This window comes from Odontesthes bonariensis, chromosome 7 (genome assembly GCF_027942865.1).
Source record: "Odontesthes bonariensis isolate fOdoBon6 chromosome 7, fOdoBon6.hap1, whole genome shotgun sequence".
Classification (NCBI taxonomy): Eukaryota; Metazoa; Chordata; class Actinopteri; order Atheriniformes; family Atherinopsidae; genus Odontesthes; species Odontesthes bonariensis.
In genome coordinates this window covers 9,876,725-9,896,999 of record NC_134512.1, presented here as the reverse complement: position 1 = coordinate 9,896,999, position 20,275 = coordinate 9,876,725, and the positions used below count along the sequence as shown (strand labels likewise).

The 20,275-nt window shown below is 36.9% G+C and overlaps 2 protein-coding genes across 2 annotated transcripts; one reads left to right on the top strand and one right to left on the bottom strand.

Annotated features, from left to right (window-relative positions):
- Positions 1–1,933: 1,933 nt before the first annotated feature.
- Positions 1,934–4,687, top strand: LOC142384619 (protein FAM180A-like). The gene is made up of 3 exons (XM_075470913.1): positions 1,934–2,012; positions 4,165–4,262; positions 4,361–4,687. The coding sequence occupies exons 1-3, from the start codon at positions 1,934–1,936 to the stop codon at positions 4,685–4,687; spliced, it is 504 nt and encodes a 167-aa protein (XP_075327028.1).
- A 1,392-nt stretch (positions 4,688–6,079) lies between these two features.
- On the bottom strand, positions 6,080–13,176 carry slc23a4 (solute carrier family 23 member 4). Its single transcript, XM_075470912.1, has 12 exons — positions 13,129–13,176; positions 12,291–12,425; positions 11,772–11,929; positions 10,277–10,436; positions 9,325–9,506; positions 8,917–9,037; positions 8,657–8,813; positions 7,987–8,240; positions 6,908–7,072; positions 6,699–6,807; positions 6,493–6,588; positions 6,080–6,315 (listed from the first exon to the last, which is right to left on the bottom strand). The coding sequence occupies exons 1-12, from the start codon at positions 13,174–13,176 to the stop codon at positions 6,080–6,082; spliced, it is 1,821 nt and encodes a 606-aa protein (XP_075327027.1).
- Between the last annotated feature and the right edge of the window lie 7,099 nt (positions 13,177–20,275).

The following is a 20,275-nucleotide window of genomic DNA, read 5'->3' as shown; positions in this document are numbered from 1 at the left end:
TAAGTAAATTATCTGCCTTGAAAAAGGACTCACTCAGACCTTTTATGTATCATAAGATACCTTTAAATGTTTTACTTTTGTAATGAGACATTGTAAAAATGATAATTCTGCAAAACCATTCAGCACTTCAGAACAAACACAATGTAGTCATGCTATACTGGAAAAGCTATTGAAAATGTTGAATTTACAATCCTGAGTCATCAAATGCAAGCAGCATTTTACAGTTTACTTGAATCCTGCATACAAGGTAGGTAATTAACATTAGTTCCACCTTGCATGCAATAGTCAGAACGTTAAGTTCAATCATGATATTCTATTAACTAAATGTAGACATGATAATAGTCATGAAGAGTCAGAAAGTACAGTATATTCTCGGAGTAAAGTGGATTCAGGAGACAGCAATAAATAAAGCTCATTTTTCTGAAATGTAATCATCATTGTTTCAGAATATAGAGTGTGGCATTCCCACACTTGTCTATGATTGTCAAAGCTGCACTTAGGAAAGTGCAGCCAGATTTTGTTCTCTTCAGATAAATATTTCTAGGATAATTTGAAATATAATATGGGCAAGCAGCATCGTGCATCACCATGTCCGTGGGTGATGAATCGAACAAATGAGAAAAGAAAAAAACAAATGTCAGTCAGAGCTATTGGACAAGTTCCTTCTCTCTGCAGTGTCCACAGGCATGTCCTGGACTTTTGACTTCATTTTCATTTTCTTAACAACTACCGACTTGCTATTTGATAGGAAGAATTTAAGTAGGATTTTACTGTTTCTGTAAACACAGAATGCTCACCTTTATCCACCTTTGAGTCACTCACTTAGAGCACCAATATAAGAAAGGAAATGATTTGGGGTAAAAGAACAGCCAAGAATAATATTTTTGTTTAATTTACTTATTAAAAGAATGTTATTTAAAGTTCTTGAGCTGTAATTCTTGGTGGTTTCACAGGCCACAGCTCTCTTGCCAGTTTCAGCGCAGTCTGCATTCTAGTACAGCATTATTCTGCCACTGCAACACATCTGATGAGATTTACCTTGAGAAAATAGAACTGCGTGATGGACTCACACATTGGCATCAGTTTTAATGTCCACATGGAATGAATTCACACTGAAATAGTTTAAAACAAAAAAAGTTATTGTATGTGGTTTTACCTCTGTTAAGTAGTAGACATTGAACAAAGTCTTTCTTTGTGGTATTGGCATATGTTTTTAATCCGGAGCTTAGGTTACATACATTGTATCGTTAGACATAACCACTTACAGATCCATGTTCATTGAGTGTAAACTTTCCACATCTTCTCTTTTGATAGACACTCACGATATGACTGATCATGACACAATCACATATGCTACAACCAGAGGGACATTGATGTTTCTAGAAAAACAGCTAACTCGTGCCTATTTAAGTAAATAAATACAGTTCCCATAATTACTATGTATTGTGAAATATTTTACGTTTTGTCACTTGCAACTAAACTCAAGTGAAATAAGGAATAAGTGGAACTGAAGAGCAGCATTAAATAAATGGTACAAGGCCAAAATAACCTACTCCTTCAATGATGAAGATATTTCTAAATAAACAACAGACCATAATGTGATTTCAATATACTTGTGAAGGGTGAGGGCATAAGATTGGTGTAAAAATGAGTGTCTGAGCCTGATGACAACCAGATGAACACATTAAAACACTGCTGGAGTGGCAGGAAGACAGAGCATGTGAGAAATCAGATGCAGACGGCAGGGAGAGAGAAACAGAGAACACCAGTGATGAAGAAAGTATGGTGTAAAGTGAGCCTGCAGATGCTCTATAAAGGTAGGAGACAAAGACAACCAGAGCACGCTGAGAGCTAATACAACACAGTAGACAGACTTTGGACCTCTGTCCAGCCTAAGTTACAGACAGCCAACATTTTAAGTGACTGGGCCACAATGCTTTCTTGGAGGATGGTGATAGCTGGACTTTTCTTCTTTTGCGTCAAGACCAGTGTTTTACGATGCCAAACTAAAGGTATGACTTACAGTTCAGCTCAGCAATTTAATGCAGAAACACATAATACATTATACACATCCTTTCTTTTCATGGACAAGTAGTCCATTGAATCTTGTTCTTCAGCTTAGCAATAAAACAATTGTTCATTTGTAGGTTGAATATCTTCCAGCACATGTCAGTTTTATTCTCATATATATACATACATAAGGGTTTGGGTGTCATCTTCTCCTGATAGGACAAAACAGGCTGAGGATTTAACCAGTCTTTGAGGGAACTTTTTCAAAGTAAAAAGAAAAAGATCCTGATAAGATGTTCAGACCAGCTTGTTACAGATATTTTCTTTTACTTAATTGTGTGAAATTTCATATGATATGAAGTGTTTTTCATTTAAACGCTTTTTTTAAAGAATATAAATGAGATGCAAAGAAATCATGTAAAATCTGAGATGAGTGCAGTGGGACAGCTAAAATATCTGGTTTTGATTGTGGAAACTTCACTGAAAGCAGGTAAAAATTCAAGAATGAAATTCAAGACGTGAAGAACAATTAATCTTAATGAAAAGCTTGAATGATGAGTGTGACATTCTTTCTTGTGTGGTCAGTAGGTAAGCATATGAGTTCTGTGTGCAGTTTAATGATGAGATGTTGCATTATTTCTAACTTCAGCTATGTTTTCTAAATAAGAACTTTTCACTGCTAGCTGCATCTGCCAAACATTTAAAGCAGTCCAGCTACGATGTAATGGTACCATGAAAGCTTATGACCTTCATTGTGCCATAGCTTATGAACTATAAAACTGTTGCCGATATTCAGATGTTTAGCGTGGGATAAGAAAACTTTGTTACCTAATCAGACGGTTTTTATCCGGCATAATTTTTTTCCATTTTAACTGTTCTGCTTTGAATCAGTCAAGTAATACCATAACTTGTCCATCAATCCATGCAAAACGTGAAATAATTCTGTACGCATATTTGTGAAACAACTTGTTTAAAAATATTTGAGTTATGAGACACAGTGAAACCAGAAGTCTAAATCTCCTTCTGAATTTCCTTTGTCTCTCCCTAAGGTCTTTTATCTGTAACTTAACTGTGCGCCTAGCAGCATGGCGGTCCGACTAAAACATTTCAACAAATGTTGGATGGATTTCTCTCTCTAACACGGAACATTTGACTTTCATTTTCTGGTAATCCTTGAACTAGCATTTGGATTGACTGGTGACTTGTGTACCCCACTTTTCATCCGGTGCCTGCTGGCAGAGATCTCACCCCTTTAGAATGTAAACAGGATAAAGCTCATATTGATTGTGCTTGACAGATCCTACGACTTTGCATGTTCTACCGTGTAACCATACTCTATTGTGTATTTTCTGTGAAATGTCATAATGGCAGAGATTTTGGATCAAGTTAATAAGTTTTTTCACAATATGTTTTTTTTTTTTAATGTTGCTCCTGAAGCTGGTGATGGTTCACAGCCAAATACTTCAAATGTCCATCAGCCTGAGCTGTACTTGTCATGTGTGGTTCATTAGCATTCATGCAATACTTAACTGAGCAAGATTACTCATATGCAAGGCGAAGCCACCGTTCCGTTTTTGTTCAAATCATAAAAAAGTCTGAGGAAAGGTTGTTGCCAGAGAGCATAATGTGACTGCACATTTGTTGTTGTTATATCCTGTTTCAAAGTAATGAATTTCAGGAATACTGTTAAAGTTCAGATGAAATTCTAAGGCTTTGTGAATCATTCTGAGATCATCTGGAGCCTGTTTCATGTTCCATATGTTACTCCGCCTTTGATTCTCCTTCAGCCTTTGAGGTTTATTGTCAGCAGGTAAGATTTGTCTGTCAGGTCAGAGATCACAAAGTTTGAAATGCAAAGAATAAGCATATCATAGAATAAGTGCAGAATGTCTTACTGTCAGCACGATCAGCTGATATCTCACATCTGCCAAAAAAAGAACAGACAACCTGCAGTGTACTCAACAAAGTGTGTTTTTTTTATTTTTCACATAGATTGATTTACAGCTTAACAGGTTGAATGTGCCCTTTGGGTCCACAGCAAATCCAAACACAAACACATGTAAAGAAACTTAAAAAGGAAAGTTTAGGTAATTAAACTACTTTTGCTTTCCTACTACCCCTAATTCTTAATGTCTTGCTTTCTTTACTCAAAAGCACTCTTTCCAGCTGCAAGCAGAGTAAGAAGAGGATTGACAACTGAGCTGAATCCAACTTTCCACAACTCCTTCAGTGATGCCCATCTGTTATTTGAGGTAAAACGGGGAAAAAAAGTGTTGTTCACGGACAAATGCAAATGTTCACTGAGAATGGATTCTTAGATTTCTTCTGTTGCCTTTTGTTCTTCAAATAGATCCTGATGACAGGCATACATTTCGAGCCCAACGGAGAATTTTCAGTTGAAGACCCTGAACTGTCTTCACTCCCAAAGACAAGAAATCTGGACGTGATCTGTGAGGAGATTATTCCCAAGAAGCTAACAAACATATTTAGGCTCATAACTGATCTTTCAAATTATAATGGTCACCTGCATCAGGATGATTTTGAGCGTACACTGTTGACTTTGGTATACACTACCCAGCAGATGGCCAATTCGACTACTGAACAAAGAGAAGCGTGGGCACAAACCTTTGTTGGATTATACAAAGCCATCAAAAATGATCTAACACTAACAGACTGAGTCAACATTGGTCTTGCTTTATTTGGAGTTTAATACTTTTTTTGTTGTTTTTTTTTTTTCCCCTTTAATATCCATTTATATGAGCCAGTAATCCTGATTTGTAGAATGAAGAAATTATGCTTCTTGAGAAAAAATAAACAAACTATCTTCAGAAAAAGTGCACATGATTAGAAATTGGAGAAATCACTGCAATCTAGAATGTAACAACAAACGTTAACTCAACTGTGACATCCTGTATATACATAAAATGTACATTGGATACATAAGTTAAATATGACATTGAACATAATGTATTTCCTTGCAATGTGTTTCTTTTCTGCACTGTTTGCCAGAATGTGGTCAATTCTAAGCCCAATGAGCTCAAAAAAGCAAGAAAACATCTAATTTTAAACCAGTGAAAACATACATAGTGGCTGAAAAGTGGTTTTGGTTAAAAAGTTTTGTCAAAGAGTGAAATGAATGTGACAGTTCTTCATTTCATTCTTTTGTGTTATGTAGCACGGGATACATCAACCTTTACAAAATGAGATAACATGCTACCCATCAGAAGTGATATTAGGACAAACAAACCAATGTATTTGATTATTGACGGAAATAAATTATATAGATAAATCAATGAATAAATAAATAGAGATATGAGACTTTTTTTTTTGCCAGAGGACGGTTTTAATTCAACATGTAAGAATGTTATTTACAGTATTAAATTTGTAGATCCTGTTTAATATGCCCATATTGCCCAAATTGTCCAATTATTGTTATTGATGGGCTGGCATTAGCAACTGATCTCCATGAGGCAACAATGTTTGGATATCTGAATTCTGTGTCCTATCATCTGTGTTTTTTTTTCTTTCAGCTTCAACCTTTGCTGAAAGTAAATATTCTAACACTATCCATATCCATAGCCTACATGAAACAACATGAATTAGAACCCATTCTATTGTGTTGTAAGACATGTTTCAGTGGGTCCATGTTTAGAAAGCTGTAGTTTAGTGAAGCCATATCAACTATGATTTCATAATTGAAACTTGGTGTTAGGTGCACTACATACATCTTTCTTAACAACATGACCTCTTCTTGTGAGGTTAAAAAAAATTGTTTAGAAAAGGCACAGCATGTTATTTTTATTATAGTTTTTTTTCCCCCACTATTTGACAGCAACTCTAGATTATAGCAACAGTGTAACATCAATTTATTAGCACAAAAGATGGAAAGTGGAAGCTAACTTATTGCTGCAAGATGTTATTTGCAAATTTTCCTCCCGACAATTATTTAAGATAATTTGCACCATGTTGTTACAGTACAATGCCTTTGAGATATTACATAACTGAGCTGCCTTTGATGGTATTGTTTTTGAAAAATCAACAAGATGGCATACTGGAGTGAAAACATCACTCACAGACCAACTCCAATAATGATCTGTGAAGGCTCTGGATTTCCCAGAGGCTGTTTAGGCTCCAGGGAGTTGGTCATACCAGGAGGGCAGAAAGGTATGTACTGGACCCAGGAGGAGGATAAGTAAGAGCTGATTCCAAATGGAAGGCTGTAGACTTCTCCACTCTCCAGTGTGTTACTGGAGTCATCCTCGTGAGCTTTGTTCCAGGCCAAGATGCCTCGCTCCTGCTTGGTTCCTGTGTACATTTTTTTTTTTTTTTAAAGAGAAAACAAATCACTCTCGTACATAATGCTTTACATTATAAAGTCTTACACTTGTGTGTCTGTAGGGTGCAACTGAGTTTAAATGAGTGGAAACAATGTGACTTCTGTTCTAAATTCTCTGAAACTTATTTAATAACATGTAAAACTACCTGGAATAGTGTTGTCCAGTATGAAGCCAAAGAAACCTCCTACAAACATACTGGTTGTCAGTAGTACCTGCAGCATCTGGTCAACTTCTACTACGCCTGGACACAGTGTAATGTAAACAGTTTAATCTCTGTTTAAATCACTGATTGATAAGATGATAGTTTTCATCTTGAAAAATAAAGGTTAGATAGTCATTTTATTCATGCACCTGTAGCAATAGCTTTGGGGTTCTTCAGTATCCAGTTGGGTATGACAAGACCAGAGAACATGGAGAATCCAAAAATGAAGATGTTTCGGGATGAATTCATATCGGTGTACTGAAAATGTGACCATAAAGAAAAGAACACTGCATATAGTTTTTTTAGAAAAAGAAAATGCAATTGTGTCAAAATGCTTGAGATTTAAGAGTGCGTGTACCTGCAGATTAGACACTCCTGCTGCACATATGACACCAAACATAACCATGAACATGCCTCCCATCACAGGGGAAGGTATGGTGGTAAATATGGCACCCACTTTACCAAGTATACCCATCGCAACCATAAACACTCCACTTGCCACAATCACCATGCGACTGCCAACCTGCAAAAGATTATACATATTCTCTTCCAAGTTGTTTGAAAAGAAGTTAATCATCTTCAATAAGTGAATATAACCATGTGTAAAAAAAATCTCATATATCTACTACTTTTGGTCTAAAATAAAAAGTTAAAAGTACTTGGCTAGGGGTTAGGAAAAGATCACAGTTTGGTATAATATGCAAACTTTCAAAATGCTGCTCCTTGCTCAAAAAGCTGCACTTGGAGGATGAAGTGATACCAGGATTTTTTGGCTGGAAAATTTCTAGATTATATGTATTGTGGCTGAATATTTTTGCATCGGATATTTTCCTAACTCTAACCAAGTGTTTTCTGAGTCTGTACCTAAACAACTAAATCTTGCCATAAACAGAGGAAAGAAAAAGAAAAGTAACAAATAACTAAATTAAATAAATTAGTCTGGAATGGAACAAAGTTTTCCACTTAAGCTGGTTTTGTGGTTAAAAATGTTACATTTAATCTATTCCACCTCAATCCCTCCCACCCAAACATGAAATATTGCAGGTTTTTTAAAATTATTTATCTACTTATTTCTTTTTTAATTGGATTAGGGATTCAGTGTGTCTGCCATAATAGGCTTATTTTTGTATCTACCCTAACAAAGAACTTCATGTCGCCACCAAGACAGAGTTGTGGACTTGTTTTATATTAGCTTTCTTTTCTGTGAGAACTTGGAGGTGGAGCCAGCAGCACAAATTCTCCATGATAAATATGCATAAATATACCAAAAAACCTTAAAGATTTTTGCACATCTACAAAAGAATTATCTTAACTGCGCTGGCACCATTTTGGAGCCCATTATCAACTTTTTTTCTCATGAGTGCGCTTAGTATCACATAAACACCCTTTTGAAATAGTGTCAACAACCTTTGGCCTAAATTTGAAGGGTCAACTCACCTTTGTAATACCAAGGGCTCCAACATTCTCGCTGTATGAAGTGGTTCCATTTCCTGTACCCCAGGCTCCAGCCAGCAGACAGCCTAGTCCCTCAATGCCAATACCTCTGTTGATGGCATGTTTAGGTGGGGGTGGAGCTCCAGATAACCTTGCACAAGCATGATAATCTCCAACAGATTCTATCATAGAGGAAATCACACCAGCCAAGATGCCAACCACTCCTGCCAGGCTCACAGTCGGCAATCCCCATTGTCCTAATTTTGGTTATAAACAAAAGGAAAGAGACAATTGTGCCATATGTATAAGTAGCAGCATGCTATTACAGAGTCCCCAAATGGTAACCTGGAATTTTCTGTATTCAATTCCAAGAGAAAATCAAACAATGAACCAGTGCTACTAACAAGCACAGGCCATGTATCAAAGGACTTATCAAGCTTATTTGTCAAAAGTTCTTTAAGAATATCCAAAAAAAACAAATCATCGCACTGAGTGACATGCTCCTTTGTTATAAAGATAATGAGATCTGTAGAATAGAAACTCTTGAAAGGTTGACGTCATGCTTTATTTAATACATAAAAACATTGCCGCTTCTCATGATTTCATGGGAATTATTGTCAATGTTATAAAAGAAAATCACATTTAGTTTCAAGATGGTAGCATTGAATCTTACCTGGGTAGGGGAAAGTTAACCAGGGAGCTTGGCTTATAACGTGTCCCTTTAGATCGGTGCGTGCAAGGTAACCATACTGGTCTGGTTCAGCAGGAAGAACATCGTAGGCCGTCAAAATGTAACAGATAAGCCACGATAACGTGATGCCTAGTAGGACCTAAGGATACATACAGGTAGATAAAATCACATTTTTTGTCTTTTCCATTGGTCTTTAGACTCAGCGTAACATTTAAAATAGGACCAACACATTTACTACATACAGGGAGAATCTGAAAGATGTAGACTTGAGAGGTGTGGAGCTTTCTATCCTTGCTGTATGTGGGAAAGGGCACAGCGACGTGACGGAGATACTGTGAGAACAGGATGATCAGCACTGTGGTCCTGAGTGGGAAAGATCAGTCAAAAATTCATATTGTTAAATAGGAAGTAGAGCAAGTATGCAGGTTCTTAAGCAGAAAATCTGTAATGGGCTTTCCTCTCCTGGAGATTAAGACTAAAGACTGATTTTATAACACAGACCAGGCTATTGATATTTTCCAAGAAACTTGAATGTAATACAGGATACAGATTCACAATAAATTAAACAAATGTTTTAAAATCCATGAACCCCTTTCTTTTTTTGCCAAAACCCAATCAAAAACTCTTGTACTTGACTCTTTTGTACCTACATTGAAGAGATGCCCCAGTGGTTGCCAGCACTACTACCAGCTGAGTCAAACAGCGACAGTCCAATGAGAGCAATAGTGGGAGCAATAGTGAGAGGTCCAATGAAGCGCATAAAGAGGCCGATGAGGCCCGAGAAACCAACAAACACCTGGAACAGTGAGCCCACGATAATGGAGCCCTGCAGCTAAAGATAGACACATGAACATAAGAATTTGACTTTTACAAAGATTTAACAAAAAAAAAATTACATTTCAAATACTAAAGAAAAGAAATGACTCTTTTGGACACAGTGACATCGGACTTAAACGGTTTCTTAATTAAACCTACATTTCCTTAAATTCTCTAGCTTTACTGCATGTGTTTGTGGGTCTTCAGAGGAAGACATGTTGGATTCATTTCTCAATAAACCAATACATAGTTCCACCAGCAACAATCAAAACAATCAAATGGTGTAGGAATCCTTTTAAAAAAACATTTTATTCACAAATCAATAAGTTTGCACTTTCCAGATTTGTATCATACACTCACTTTGTCACTTTATTTATTTACAGAGATTTACCACAGTACTAAGGATTCATCTTGCATTTAGTATATATATGGATTTAACTCTTGTACACCCTTTCGTAAACCTTGGATACCACAACAACATCTCTGATTTTTTAATATGCTGGAGCATGACGTGATCAACCGAGCACGTAATATTTTCACTAAACTGAGATCAAACAATGGCTGCATTTGTGCTTGAGTTGGAATGATGCCCTTGCCACAGCACAGGTGCCAGGATTGATAGAGATGTTAATGTAATTTCTATGTTCAGTCCTGAAACTCTTTAGTGTCTGTGAGTGTTAAACTTAGAGGTTGAAAGGGCAAGCCCATGGAGTCTTGTGACTGACATCCTTTCCCAGTTGTAAATAATCAGTGTTTCAAAAAGCTAAATGGTCACAGTTTACTTACAGCTCTCATTCGACTCTGCCAAACTTCAATGAACTCTGGGGAGGAGGTGTTTACAGAGCTGGCGTTTTGAGTCCAAGCGGGACATGTCCACTCCGGCATGGATAACATTGCCATGGAGGGAGCCAACAATGTGAATGTACCTCCTTGGAGAATGGGCAACCTAGAAAAATAAATTGCAGAAAAATCAGGAGACAAGTAAAGCAAGACCGCTGTTAGGGCTCTTAGTAGAGAGATCTCGATGTGATGATATCAGATATTATAAATATATATTTAGGATATTTCATTGTGAAGATAAGTAGGTAAGAAAGAGTTGTAAAGAGTCTCTATTTCTTTTCCATGAGAAACTGACTCATTAAAATCATGTGAAGATAGAGAGTGGCTCTCTTATTAGACATGCAGGCTAGAAGTTAAATTAGTTAAAGTAATAAACTGCTAATGAGAGTCTTTATGTTGCTCACTTGCTATCAACAATTCAGATTAGACTGAAGTTAAACTTCCCAGTGAAGCATGCAAATCAGTATCTCGGAGTAAGTTACTGAAGTAGCTTAAAACAAGTATGTTTAAGAAAAGCTCATGGGAAAAATATAGGCATGTAAGCAGTAAATGTTTTTTGAAAGATTACAATGTAACAGAAAAAAAATGAAGGTTTAGTTTTGGTTTGACTGGAACATAATGTTGCCAAATGTATTTGTTTTTTTTCTGCCAGCCGATTCCCAGGTATTTGGAAAAAGACAAGAAAGCAACAGTGGTGCTAAGCCAATAGAATGTGGATTTAGAGTGAGCAAGATTCCAAACATAATAAGATGGAAATTCCTCAGCTAATCCAACTGCGACACTGATATTCAGTCAGTGAACTTGCACAGTTCAGTGCTGGAAAAGACAGTTTAAGTTTGTAGCGTCCCAAAACAAAATCACCCATTACATCAGATGAATTATTATGTCCACGTGTCACCACTCACTGATGACATTTGTGTAGGCTTTAATTTAGCTTTTTGTTGTGAAAGTGGGATACTTTTTCTTTTTCTTTTTTTCCTGTATTGAGTGAACACCACTGATCACAAATTATCTTGACTGCATCAAGGCAGAGTGCACAACAAAAACATTAAAGCATCTTAATGCAAAAACTAAAGCTGCTTAATGGAACTTCTCCCCAGTAATAACAGAAGCTGTGCATGAATCCAGTAAAACATTCAACTGTTCACCATATATACTCCATTTTAGCAGACATCACAGTTTTCAAATGGTTAAGACAGAAAGCTGTTGGGATGATCTGCTCTACTTGTTTAATAAGAGAGGGCTGCATGTTTAATTCCACTTGAATGCACACTGCTGCACTGCTGGATTACTTGTCAGAGTGTGTCAGAGACTCTCCCATCATCTTGCCATTAGAAAGAGATATACCATCTCTTATCTTACCAATGTAGCATCCAACAATACAACATTTAGCAACAAACTACTACTTATTCATTAACTAGATTTTCCCTTTCTTCCTTACCTAATGCCAAAGGTAACTTGCAACAGAGTGCAGACACCAGAAACAAAGAAAATTGTGCTGATGAGGTGGCTTTGTGTGAGGCCGTCATGTTGCAGACACAACCCTTGGGACAGGATCAGAGGGATGGCAATGATACCCCCAAAAGCCGTCAAACAGTGCTAAGGAGCAAAGATGAGAAAATATTAAATTAATTTAATCTAAATTTGATGTACGCATGCCTTTTACATGCTCAGATACAAGGTAGCATCATCTAATTATAAACTAATCTTTGGTTGAAGATGCAGATGATCTGAAATTAAAGTGTGTTGACTGTTTCTGAAATAAGATTCATAGTCTTGACTCAGTAAATATGATCAGATCTCACCAATCATGAAGGAAATGTGAAACTGAAGCTTCCATGTGACACTGTCACTGTTTACATTTTTATGTTACATAATAAAACATGATACATAAGTTCCTAATGAAGAAATACTTTAAGACTATGTCAAACATGGCCTGATAACTGTTTGGCTGGCATACCTGAGTACCCAGAAGGATGCAGAGGTACCAGGGAGGTACATCTGTTACACAATATGCAAGTTTATTACAGTCCTCATCAACAGAAGAGTCCAGATCTTCCCCTGTGTCAGTTAGATCACAGAAGCGTCCCTCCAGCTTTGATATATGAGGCAGAGAGGCAGGAAGAGGTCATTAAAAGACATACAAGTGTAGTGGATCTGCAGATCTGATGTTTAGATAGAAACTCCGAACATTACAGCAACAACCCCTTAGTGCCACAAGCTTTCCTATCAAATCCAAGCAACCAATTAAATTAATCTAATTTATTCAAATCTAAGATTACAGAGCAGTAAGGAAGTAAAAGCTTTGAAAAAGGCAACATTTGTAAAAGTAAAGCTGCTTTTTTGGTGAAATCTTCTAGGCAAATATAATCAGTTTCACCCTGAGAAAAAAAGCTACTTCTGCTTCTGTTTGTCTCACCAAACAGCATGACGCTTGTCTTTTCAATAATGTGATTTAAAGCATGGATGAGCAAGAAGGCAAACAAGAACATTCATGTATGTGCATCACACTACTGTATGTGCTCTTCTTTGCAGTAACATCTAGACTACACATAACATCTAGATGATACAGTGATATTAACTAAGTTTCATGAAGAAACAGAAAAAGTAAAATAATTCACTTATACTCAAGATATTTTCAGTGTCTTATTTCAAGGTTAAAACAAATCATTATCCAGATTCACAGGTAGGAATGTTTCAGTGTGATTGTCAGTCAACTTGTTCAAATAACCTACTTTCAGCTTCGGAGTTAGATGTTTAAAACATTAGCTCATAGAAATTAAGTAAAAGTTACTCACTGCAAAGGCATAGTTGTCAAGTCCATTACTTTCTTTTTCTGGAGTCATATCAGCTTCAGCCTATTGGCTCGGATTAACGTATACTGAGTTTTGTAACAAAACAGAATACAAAAAATGAAAAAAAACAGGAAAAAAAACATTAGTGAAGGGGAGGTACACAGACAGAAGACTAGACTGGAGCATCTGACAGAGCTGGGAGGTGGAAGTGCGGGTGGGGTGAACAGCGTGGTATGAAAAAGCAGATTTCAGACATGGGACTGCAGCTCTTGTTGATTGAAATAGGTCCAACCAGCTGCTCATGTGAACCGAATTACAACAGCAACAGCAGCTGACCAACCAGCATTTAGCAGGTCAGATACACTCTCTCTGTTTCCCTCTTAAACACAGTCTCTTTGCTACATTTTAATCTTATAACAAGATCATTCAGGCCTGTGGTTCACAAACTGAGAGATGAGCTCGAAGGAGAAATGTGGAGTTAAATAATGAATATAATGAATGAATATGATTTATGAGAAAAAGGCCATGGGGAAGACAATCAAAGAGTTTGATAGTGCTTTCATGCTGATGTTTATTTCACAAAATGTCCAGTGTTTTTTTTTTTACTTCATTGATTATTATGTAAGGTTGAAGGATTCACTTGTTTTTTCAACTTTAAAGGGGAGACTGAGACAGCATGAATATAATTAAGGAGATCCTTTACAGTTGTGGTTTGTTGTTTCCGTAACTGTTACTTGACATTTGGTTAGTGGGATGAAAAGTCTTCCCACTTTCCAGTCTGTTTTCCTTCTAATTTTAACAACAAATATTTGTTTTTAGGGCACAAACCTCCATGACTACCACATGTTGGCAAACTAGCACGAAGTACAAAGCTGTTATTGATAGTCTGCCGGTTAAAGTTCAGCAAATCTTAACGTCATTTCCCAATTTATCGTACAGCTCTGTTTTCCCCAAATGACATTAGTTTAAATTACATTATTAGTCAAAAGGAAAGGTTTTATAGCAGCCCACATCTTCTGAATTAACATGGTCAAGAAGGAGTTCATAGTGTAGCAGAAGAAACTCACATTCACACTGTTGGCATCCTTATCTCGGTGCAATTTTTGATTTTCTGGCATTTGAATAGGCCTCTTTTTACAAAATTGTATTCTAAAATTCTATATTCTATTTAATTTCAAGACCAGCTAAATGTAGAAAACCAATACCAGATTATGGTTCTCTGAGAAAAATCACCTAAATGAAGCTGTAAAATGCCATGTATCCCCTAAAGGGTTATAATGTCTACAATATGCTTCATAGTTGGCCATTAAAACGTTGTCAAGACCTCTCATTCTAAACCATAAATGTGCAGCTCTTGCTTACTCAGAGGCATTATCAAGGTAAAAAGGCTCTACTGTCTGGGGACCTTTAATGTGCCAAATTTCACGTCAGCCTTTTATAAAGCAGTGTGGACCAAAATCACAGACAAACCAACCTATGTACTATGGGGGGGGTGCACCAAACAAAATAGTTCAAGGAAATTGAGCTCACATGTAAGACTGTAGCAGCCCTGAGATATCATAAGGTCTGCTCTGTATGCATGTGACTCTGTGTAGTGTATAAGGACACCATCACATATCAGGTAGCAAAAGCCAGTATCCCTTCAATACACTAAATGATAGCTGTAGAGACCCAGAATCATTTAGCTGTTCTCCATGTGCATATGGGATAGAAACCATAATATTTATGGCTCACTGCCAAGCAAAGCCAAATTGGGAAGAAATATGAAACACCTCTTTCTTGTTTCATATCTGTCTTGTTTTCTCAGTCAAACTCCAACCTCTTCATAATCAGTTTTTTCATCCAACTGTGACACACAGGCTCATGATCACACAAAGTCACAGGGGCTGTGTTGCATTCTAAATGCATATCTGTGACTTTTCCATTATCACATTGGGTTAACGGCAACCTGTGATCAGCCACTGAAAGAGCTGGAAGTGTTGTACAGAGTAATGTGTTGCAAATGTTGAAGTACAGATAAGAAAAAAAAGATTGTTTTTTACTTCAAATGTTTTTTGCAAAAATGGAAATGAAAAATGGAAAAACATTTATTCCACCTTAAAATGAGTTTTGGTATCATTTGAGAAGACTTCAAAAGGGTCTTACTCTGTTCACTGACATAATATTTGGAACATCAGATAATAATCCATATTTTTCTATTGACTCTAAAGACTTGTATATTCTACTATATCACTGCCATTGTATCCCATTCTGCTATTTCCCAGCCAAATGAAAAGCATTGTTTTAAACATCTTGTGATGAATGCTGTAAAGAATCCATTTGACTTACAAGTAAAACTTTAACAGTTGGGATCAATTTCTCATTGATTAGTTTTAGAAAGCTTGACGGGCTGCACATGCATGCCCCAGACTATCTATAGGAGGGAAGCTAATCGGGTTTACCAAGATAATGGAAATTTCTAGACATGATAATGTAACACTGAGACAGCAAAACAACGGAAAAGATTGCACCACACAACCACACAGCACATATATAAACAGATACAATCACGTACTTTAAGTTTCATTCCTCTATCGTATGGAATTGTGCTCATAGTGCAGGAAGGTAGATCAGACACACACGTCTGTTTGAAAAGAAATAAAAATACAGTTTGCAGATTTTCGCTTTATCTAGTGTCCCGGATGATTATGCCAGTGTTTCCCAACACTGGTAGTCAAGGCACACAACTCGGCATGTTTTCCATGTGTCCTTGCTCCAACGCGTGATTCAAATAAATGGGTCAGCTCTTCTGCTCTTTAAGCTCCACAGAAGGCTGATGAAGACCCATTCATTTGAATCAGGGAAACATGGAAAACATGCAGGACTGTGGGCCTTGAGGACCAGCGTTGGGAAACACTGGATCATACAAACATTGTAAACTCAGGTTGTGTTTCGATAAATAAGCTCTTAAAATAAGCATTTCATTTTTATGTCTACACTCACTCTTTCATGTCTATACTTACTCTGCTCTTAACTGTGTTGTTTTTTTAAGTACACGCGTGTTGCTTTTAATTAGTTATTACATTGCCATCATCTTTACTCATGTCTCAGCTCTGTGTATGTTAAAGACCACAAGAGACACGTGAGTCACATTCTGAAAATACCAAAGTTTCCTCTGACTCAGAAACATTGTGTCCCCAACAGAGTTCATAATGCAGGTAATAAATAACTATTTGAAGACATACATGAATAATAGGATGCATTTCATATATACGTACATGAACAAATGTTTAAAAGTATACATAATTGTTTCTGAATAGATACCAAAGGTTTATAGTGAGCTTTGCGAAAAAATTCTAAAATGGTCATTTTTCACATGAAGACTTGTTTACTCATTATGATAAAAACTACTTTTTAAAACTATTATCTTGAAGCTTAAAGCAATACAATGTAACTTCTCAAAAAGCCCACTATGGAGCTCCCCCTACAGGCTTGGAGGTAATGTACGGTTACACTGTCGTATAGAATCGCTTTCACGTTTCACGTTTGTTGACGAACCGGCGAGGAGTCAGAAGGTGCAAGCTGTAAGAGTAATCAAATGTACCTGGGAGTGTGAGAGGGGTCTATTTGTTTTTGCGGTAGGTGTGCCAGAAAGCAAGTCGAAGTACTTCCACTCAGCTCCCGGGCCGCTCCAGCAAAGTTACATAGCGCAGTTTTTCCAACTCAGACCCCCGAAGGGCATAGGAGACAGGCCAATCGTAATATTAAAACTCATTCTAGCCGCACAATTTTTTTCAAGCTGTTATTTTAAGGTAGAAATGTTACATAGGATTGCTTTAAAACTAGACAGTTTAGATTTTAAAGCACCAGAAAAACAATGAGAAAATCTCCGCCGTTGATTCCTTCCATACTGATCATTTCATAACAAGTCACAGAGCTAAACTTGCATATGTCACCTTCTTCTAAATGGAGTTATTTGTTTCCCCGGCAATGACTTAATCTCATCTTTGATATGATACAGAAAAAGACTGCTTGTGTCACTTGTATCTTCGGAAAGCCACTCTTCCTTCTACTGAGAACCCAAAACCACTAGATGGAGACAAAGCCATGTTTTCCTCACTCACGTCTCAAGGACTTATCAACTGTGATGGAAGAGGTGACCTGACGTGTGAGAGGGCATACTAAGGTCAAGGTGATAAAGAAAATTAGCTGTGCAGTAAATCGGGTTGATAAGAGAGAGAAGTAACAACTCAATCAGGCTTTACAGTTGAATATTATCTATGTGTTAAACAACCCAGAGAACCATATAGATCCAGTCTGAGGCTGGTCCCACAATACAAGGGCAAAATCTCAGAGTAAATTTATAAGAGTTCTTGTTAAAGTGATGACTTATAGGTGTAGATAGTAAGATCAGATTACACATTTAGAGGAAGCACATCATAAATACCAGTTATGTTGATATACTGAAAGAGGAACTTGACATTTTTTCCTAGAAGAAAACTGTTGCGCACTATCAGTTGCTCCTCCTCCTCCATCATGACCATGTGATACAGGTCAAACACAGGCTAGCAGGAGAGGGAGGACACTCATGTCTTCACCTTATAGAGCAAAGATTTCATCAGAGACTTTTCTCAAACTTGGCAGAACACAAGAGATATTTAGGATCTTTTGAACTTCTGAGTACTGTTAATTATCTCTACTCGAAAGAGACGTATAATGACAGATGTGCTGATGGCGGGGGATAAATTGCTGGAAATTTGGACAGGAGGAGACACAGAAAAGAAGTCCTGCAAGGATCAACAAAGGGAAACTCAGCCACACAAAAAAATATCTCATTCGATCGAAGAAATTCTCAGAAGGCCGACATGTGTCAGAAAAGAGGGTAGTGTTCATCGAAACTGGTCTGTTATAAAAGAGAACCACCAAGTACCCCAACAGCACTCATGTACAGGTACGTTTTTTTACTACCATTTTAAATATTAGATTTGAAACATAACAATATAGCGTGTATTCCTGTTCATGTTAAATTGCTCTCTCTGCCAATAGAAATGCCACAGATTAGACTTCTTGAAGAGTCTCCAAAATCTACAACACACTGTGAGTATTACATGTATTCAGATAAGGATTGTTCAAGATTTTAAATTTATTCAAAATGTTACTGAACTGCACCTTGAAGTGTATGTACAAATTATGCTTATGTGGGAAATGACACTGATAGTCATTTGTTTACAGGTCAGAGGAAGAAGAGGCAAACCAGGGTCACTTTCACAACATTCCAAGTGCAAGAGCTGGAGGCAGTTTTCCACCAGACTCACTACCCAGACGTCAACACCAGAGAAGAGTTAGCTTCACGCCTGCAGCTCACTGAAGGTCGGATACAGGTAGGACACTGGCTGTTCAGTTGTCATCATGACCCTAATGCACCATTTTATCTTATGATATTTGGTCAAATAAAAATGATTCTGCAATTTATGAAATGATCAAATTTTCTTTAATTTGCAACCAGAGTCAGTGAATTGACCTGGGGTGATGTGCATCTCCAAAATCTTGGTCCTCTTGTGATAAATAGTCATCGACAGAGCAATGCTAATGATCTTTACGTTACCTCTCAAATGATTAATGATAATATTAGGCAAGACAAGTCAAAAAAGACATTGATTGTTTATTGATGTGAAGATTGCTGTGTAAAAATGAACAATATTTGATGTAGCCTTAGTGTAATATCATGTTAACTGCTGGTTTATTTACACAAACTAAAATATGGTTCTGAACCGTTAAAATCTACAGCTTCTTTTCAGTGTTTTGCAGCTTATCTTTTTCTGTCCATCTTATTTCATTATCTGTTTTGCTGCACTTTAGATTTGGTTCCAGAACCGCAGAGCCAAATGGAGGAAGGCTGAAACCCTGAAGGAAATAAAGCTGATGACCAGACGGCGGTTACATTCAACCAGTCATCACCTGCGTTATTATGAGGTAATATAACATACTTAATAGGGTTAAGTTCAAAGGTTTTTCACATTTCATGAAAAAATCAGAAGTTAACATATGAAATGTGGTCTCTGCACTTTCTCTGCTCTCACAGGAGCCCTTGCCACAGGCAGTGGGCTGGCAGCCTTGTGGCTTACTTAAACCTCTTCAGTCAAGGCTGTTCTTCAGATCCACACTAGCTCAAGCTGTGCTGACCAACACACATTCCCAAATTCACAGGACGGAACAATAGCGACCTCATTATCTTAAAATGTTGACAGAATTCTTTTATCAAATGTATTCAAATGTGATTATAAGTTTATAAGTTTCTGAGGGTGTTCAGTGTTGAAGCAGACTGTAGTTTTAGCTGTTAATTTAATTTCCCGGATATGTTACATTGTGTGTCCTTTGGGCAAATTGAGATAAAGCTGTATATCAGATTCTGAGGATCTTGTTTTCTTTTTCATTTACCAATAAACTTGACATTTTTTTAAAAAAAGTGTTTTTCTTTCACATAAATATCCTAATGATAAGTCTGTACTGATGTCTTTGTACGGATTGAGATTTGAGAGCATTCTGTACTGCAACATGCCTCTTTGTAGACACCTGTGTCATGATATTGTGCTGGAGAGCGTTTAGATTTTTTCATGACACCACACTTCCTTGTCAGCGATAAGATACAGTGCTGCCATGAACTCTTCATCTGTTTGACTTTCTGACAACCTTTCCTTATCTTAATTTGAGCTTGTAAATTGAGGTTATTTTCAGGTCAGCTGGGTGATTTGTTGGACTTGACATGCCAGTTCACAGGGGAAATATTGGCTAATGCTATTACTGAGTATTGGAGGTGTGGAGATTTGTGAATTATTGTGGCTTAAATCTACAGAACCAAAAGCAGTATGCCTGTTAATGTTTTAATATCAAATCAAATCAAATTTATTTGTATAGCACATTTCATGTACAAACAGTTCAAAGTGCTTTACATAAAATAAAAGCATTGCAGCAGGGAGTGCAAGAAGCATTAAAAATACATAAAAGAATATAAAGAGAAACAAATAAAATCATTTAAATGAATTTAAAATCAGGCAACAGTCTAGATAAGTTAAAAGATATTTCATGCATAGACACATGAGAAAAGAAATGTTTTTAACCTGGATTTAAAATGTCCACATTTGGTGAAAGTTTAATCTCCACTGGCAGTTTG

Excerpts from the sequence above, each read along its gene's own strand:
- slc23a4 (XM_075470912.1), bottom strand. The coding sequence starts at position 13,176 with ATGACTCCAGAAAAAGAAAGTAATGGACTTGACAACTATGCCTTTGCA. Across the intron at positions 9,038-9,324 it reads CACTGGGGCATCTCTTCAAT|GACCACAGTGCTGATCATCC; the intron begins GTAGGTACAAAA and ends TTTCCCACTCAG. Across the intron at positions 6,808-6,907 it reads CAGGAGTGTCTAATCTGCAG|TACACCGATATGAATTCATC; the intron begins GTACACGCACTC and ends TCACATTTTCAG.
- LOC142384619 (XM_075470913.1), top strand. The coding sequence starts at position 1,934 with ATGCTTTCTTGGAGGATGGTGATAGCTGGACTTTTCTTCTTTTGCGTC. Across the intron at positions 2,013-4,164 it reads TTTACGATGCCAAACTAAAG|CACTCTTTCCAGCTGCAAGC; the intron begins GTATGACTTACA and ends TTTACTCAAAAG. Across the intron at positions 4,263-4,360 it reads ATGCCCATCTGTTATTTGAG|ATCCTGATGACAGGCATACA; the intron begins GTAAAACGGGGA and ends TTCTTCAAATAG.